At 34.4% G+C, this 5,364-nt stretch overlaps 2 protein-coding genes and 1 long non-coding RNA gene across 3 annotated transcripts in view; 1 reads left to right on the top strand and 2 right to left on the bottom strand.

The window, feature by feature from the left end:
* The window catches only part of LOC103378217 (splicing factor, arginine/serine-rich 15-like), a 19,469-nt gene extending 16,669 nt beyond the window's left edge, over positions 1 to 2,800 (bottom strand). The window contains exons 1-5 of the mRNA XM_008309337.3: positions 2,603 to 2,800; positions 723 to 806; positions 454 to 498; positions 213 to 374; positions 1 to 118 (exon numbers count right to left, since the gene is read on the bottom strand). Of these exons, the coding sequence (XP_008307559.1) occupies positions 1 to 118; positions 213 to 374; positions 454 to 498; positions 723 to 806; positions 2,603 to 2,632 (439 nt within the window). The 5' untranslated portion in view covers positions 2,633 to 2,800. The remainder of the gene's footprint in view (positions 119 to 212; positions 375 to 453; positions 499 to 722; positions 807 to 2,602) is intronic.
* Positions 2,801 to 2,836: 36 nt separating this feature from the next.
* On the top strand, positions 2,837 to 4,318 carry LOC107988498 (uncharacterized). Its single transcript, XR_001759983.2, has 4 exons — positions 2,837 to 2,968; positions 3,745 to 3,873; positions 3,956 to 4,052; positions 4,120 to 4,318. It is a non-coding gene; the product is annotated as an uncharacterized LOC107988498 (long non-coding RNA).
* A 242-nt stretch (positions 4,319 to 4,560) lies between these two features.
* Positions 4,561 to 5,364, bottom strand: part of urb1 (URB1 ribosome biogenesis homolog) — a 17,509-nt gene continuing 16,705 nt past the window's right edge. Inside the window, exon 39 of the mRNA XM_008309335.3 lies at positions 4,561 to 5,045. Coding sequence (XP_008307557.1) covers positions 4,858 to 5,045 — 188 coding nt within the window. The 3' untranslated portion in view covers positions 4,561 to 4,857. The remainder of the gene's footprint in view (positions 5,046 to 5,364) is intronic.

The following is a 5,364-nucleotide window of genomic DNA, read 5'->3' as shown; positions in this document are numbered from 1 at the left end:
CTTTAAGTGCTGGGGAAGGTGCCACTGCATCATGAGACATGTCCATCAAGGGCTGAAGAATATCCATTTCAAACACACCATTCTTCTGCCAAAGGTTTAGAACACGTACTATTTTGCTCTATTAACAAAAAAAAGATCTCATTTACTTATTGAACAATTTCTGATGACCAGTGTAATTATATGAATTGATAGAAGGACAATTATGAGTGTACCTTATCATCATCTGGGCAGCTGTAAAGATTTTGGAAAGTATCTGTGAAGTTTTTCAAAAATCTTGGACCAAATACATCTTTGTCAACTCCAAACTGATGGCGCGACTGTCGAACGATGGAATCAACCACATATAGACCAGGAACCTTTAATTCTGGCTTGCACTAGATGAGAAAAAAAAGTTACATTACATTTCTTAAGCTTTATAGCTACCTCTATTTCTTAAAGAGAGAAAAACCCTACCTTCTTAATAAATTTTTCCACAATCTGGACAACATGTTTGTAGAACTAGAAAAAAAGGAAAAAAGGGATGAGGCTATACAAAAAAATAAATCAGACACCCTAATTTTCAAGTTGCCACTTGTCACACTGCTATTTGGCTTTGTAATTAATCAGTCAACTTTGTTTTGTCAAACACTTATGGTATATTTTTATGTTGAAAGAGACGGATCTCTACTTAAAAAAGCCAAAACTAAAGAACAGAGAATACCTTAACACAATGCTTCCCATACCTTGATAGCTTTGATGGCCGATTTTGTCACAGACATCATTTTGGCACGAGATATGGGAGGCTTTAGGTCAATCATGGAGAACAGCTAAAGAAATTAAAAGAAAACCAAAAAAAAGAACACAACAGTTAGGAGGTTGCCAGGGTGCCTTTAGAAAGCCAGAATACTAGATCTGTATTTATAAATGTTTCTTTGATGAATTGTCAACCAAATTAATGACCAAAATCATAAAGTAACAGAATGCAGATATACCTGGATACATGGACCATACATGGGTCATATCATCTGCATAAAGCCTAAGGGTTTGACAAACTTGACAACTTTCATCACTTGCTCCTCCTTATTGATTAATGTCAATAACTACTATAAACAGAAGGTGTGTAAGGGCAGCCCTGAGTACAACAAGAAATATTTCTGACTCACTCAATGCAAATAAGACGCCGACTCTTACGAAAGATGAAACAGCTCGTAGCAGCAAATCGTTTACTTAATATGCCTGCAGCATGCCCTGGGGGGAAAAGCCTTCGCTATATCCACCTGTGTGCTGTTTAATACATTTCCCATTAAATGTCCTCCCCAAAGCTATTGAGCTGGTTGTGTTCAAGAAACAGAACAAAGAAACAAATAGTTTCTTCCATACATAAAGTTTGCCTAACAGTTGGACCAATGCCCAATTTAAATTAATTAACTAGTGGATCAGGATGATCAATACAAAACTTCAAGAGGGGTTATCTGCTACTTATGAATGTGTCATATATCCAGGATGAATTGTGTTTTAATGGAGGTTTGATGCTTTTTATCAAATCAGTCGACACAATCACACATAATTTTTGTATTATATACAGTTTTGCACTGAATATAATACATTTTATTATTAGAACAGAAATCATAGATGAAAACAATTAGCAATATATAACAGCATGATTAAAACAATTTATTTTTATTGAGCATAGGCCAATGCGTCTCCACATGAGATATTTCTTATATGCAGTAAGCAATGCCAAATCTGAACTTTTATGTGGACTACATTTCTTATTAAATATATATTGAAGTCGTATTTCATCAGGTTAAAAAAAATCCAAAACAATATACTTGTAGTCGCACCATCATGTCATGAGTGATAGCATTGAATCAACACCCTGCTGGGGAGTGAGGATGAGTTACATGCCGTGTTAAAGCATAAACCTATAGTGTCATTATGTCGGTTTTAAAGTGAGTCGAGTAAACATAAATACAGACCATTTAACATTAATCGTTTTTTCCTTTCAATTTGCAATTTGTCAGAGACGCAATGGCAGACATGTTCTAATGGTTAAAAAAAAACAAAAACAAAAAACACACAACTTAGGTCTCATTTACTTCCGAAGTCGTGCAAACATGATGAATGATTAGGCCAGAGTTCAAAAGTAACTCAAGTGTTGCTCAGGTCAATTATTATACACACGTCATAACGAGCACCGACTAATATTTGCATAGTTAACACTAACAAGAGCTTAATTTACACAAGCCGTACCACTGCAGATAAAATATAATACGACTATTGTGTGAGCAATACTTGTTTTCGGTATTTGCGCGCTATTTGACATTATAGACGTTGGTTTAAATGTCGTTTGACGGGTAGACACACAGTAGGCCTCAAAATATACCTAGCTAACCTCGACGTAAGCTAACGGCTAAGCAAATAAATTCACCAAATATTATTTGCGTCTTTTTACTTGGCGGTAATACTTAGTAGCCAACACAAGTTAAAACGCCAACATTTGAGAACGATTAACCGTGTAGTTATTAGCCTGAATAACAAAGGTAGGCAATAACACCAGTTTTATTAGCATTATATTTGCAAGGAGGTGTAGCCCTTGAGCTTAAAGAAGAACAAACCTTACCTCCATGTTGAACGCATTCACTGCTTCCATAGCTTTTCGTTTTCAAAACTACTTTGATGGCAATTGGGTAAATTAAAACGGGCTGTTTTACTTCACTAGGACCATGCTAATGTCTAGGATGTACATTAAAAAATGATTGGAAATATAAACCTATTTCTAGCGCAGGCTAGTTGTGACTGCTATATTACGCTCGGAGTCGGAATGTGTCCTCCAACCGCCCCTGTGAACGTAACCCCGCCAGCATACGACGTCATCACGTCAGATGACGTAACCTAATAGTTTTCATTCACTGATAATAAGAAAAATGTGCTTTGAAAGTCATTTCCCCCGAGAGCACGTCCTGGGACAGGATCATATGCACATTGGGTAAGACATGGAATTTAAAAAATAAAATCTCATCTCATCAAAATTAATTTTTTTAACCAAAACGGGTTTTTTTCTTGTTCAACCCAGGGAATTTAAGGAGGACCATTTTTGATACTGACAGAAAGTGTTTCTATACAAAACAATTGATTGTAAATATTTCTAAACATACTATAATGACTTCAAGAATGTCTAATCATTTCATTTTCATTGTGTAATAATGTATTTGTTAAAATTAAAAAAAAAACTCCTTGATTATGTCTTGATCATCATAAATAAAAAAAGAGACCTCAGATTTTAGGAACATTTTAAAATCTGGTTTTTAGTTGCATCCAAGGCTTTTACAGGTCTTAAATTTTCCAACATTCACTGGTCTCCTATGGTGGAACGTTTATTTAGATACTTTTTACCAGTTTACAGATATTTTTAGTTAATCTGTTTTTTTGTTTTGTTTTTGAAGACAAAATAATAAAAATGGTTAAAATGTGATCTTTCTTTATATTTCCTTTTGATCTTATATTATTTCCGGCCACTCTAATTTGTTTAAAACTGTTTTTTATTACTCGATCCAGGATTTCTCACTCTTGGAAAAAAAAATGACAGAAAAATGTATTGTTTATTTTATCTTGGAGACTAAACACAAAGACTTACCATTAAAGTGCTCATTTCAAACCAACGTGGACTTGACAAATGATAGAAAAATGTAACAAAAACAGTGGTTGTCAAAGACACCCACTCCCAAAGATACTCAATGATGATTTTATATTTTAATGTCACAGCTCTGTTTCTCTTCCAACAAACACCTTTAATGGAGAACTCTACTGCCACCTTTTCCTATGAATGGGAATATTACTATGATTACATTGATCCTGTGATTGTGGATGAAAGCAAACTAAAATACAATAAATGTAAGTATTATGCAAATGAATTTGCAAATATTTTTGTCTTATGTTGCATAAAAGTAACGAGAATTTTACATTTCCCTTTTAGATTCAATCGTCATATTATTTTGGATATTTTTGGCTGCCTTTGTGGGATTCCTCTTTCTCTTTTTGAATCTTATGTCTAGAAGCTCGAACCCATTAAGGTAAGAAGACCATGAATAAACAATAGATAGTTTTAAGGAAAATTGTTAAAAAATATTTGTGTTCCAGGAGCCACAGATCCAAAGTCAAAGGAGGTGGAATATCAACAGCCTGATCAGACGCTGGCTCTTGCTGAAAACAGGAAGGATTCCCAAAACAACTTTTAGTTCTTTAGTTGAGCTCAGGATTTAAATTTTACACACTGAGCAGTGAGTTTAAAGTCAGAATTCAAAGGAAAAATGTCCGACTTAGAGATTATTTCCATAATTAGAAACTGATCACAATTTTCATTTTAGTGTCAAAAACCTGAATTAATTTGAAAATCATTAGGACAGGGCTCTGTAGAAAGGCATACCTGACACTTATTGTGGATTCTTTAGAAAATTCTGAATGATAGGAACAAGTCAGAACGATAACAATGAAAAAATATGAATTGTTTTAGAGTGCACACTGAGAAATCTGAGTTCTGTGATTTCAGTGTGAATTCTGGAAATAAAGTCCAAACTGAACTTCTAATTAAAAAAGTTAGTGAGTTTAATCATTATTGAGAACATAAAAAAAAAAAACTTCAGGAGACAATGATTGTGTTTTTTATACATTTTAACATCTTTTTTCAACTGTAATTCTGCATTAATTGTTATAACAGGAAAATAACTAATAAGTAGCATGTCTTGGTTTACCACACATACTAATTGATACATCTATGTAAATGTAACATTTGACAAAGATTTTTACAAAAGACAGTTTAATAAAATATCATGAGAGGAATAATCCAAGGCTTGTGTGTATGTAAAAGTCATGGCAGTGTCATGAGGTTTTCCAGGCAATGATGTCTGAACAGATGGCTGTGAGGGCACTGGGCTGAGTTTTTGGTGATTTCCGTTTGGCGCACATAGTTTTGTTCACCAAGTGGACATGAGACAGGAAAAGCTCAGCTGATGTAGCCTCACTCCACAACTCATGAATGTACAGTGACAGAAGATACAGCCCCGCTTCTGGAATGCAAAAAGCATGAGGTTACATTAGGTTGTAGTGCAGCAGCTCACAAACACTTCGTTTGAATATTGACGTACTCACAGCTTTGATATGGTAGAGTTTATACAAAAAAGGGCCTTTTCTCAAAACCTCAGACTCAGCAAATATAGTTTATGGCCACGCAAAGTTATTCTGCAACCCCTCAGCTCCACCCACTTTTTGAAGAAAAGACTATTGTGGAGGACCCCTCCACTCCTCTTTCATCGACATCATTCAACTATATTTAAATAAATGTTAATATATATATACATATATATATATACGTATATATATATATAC

The sequence above is a fragment of the Cynoglossus semilaevis genome, chromosome 4 (assembly GCF_000523025.1).
Source record: "Cynoglossus semilaevis isolate Cse_v1.0 chromosome 4, Cse_v1.0, whole genome shotgun sequence".
Lineage (NCBI taxonomy): Eukaryota > Metazoa > Chordata > Actinopteri > Pleuronectiformes > Cynoglossidae > Cynoglossus > Cynoglossus semilaevis.
Note: the sequence above shows the minus strand (reverse complement) of the source record. Positions and strands in the feature narration are given on the sequence as shown.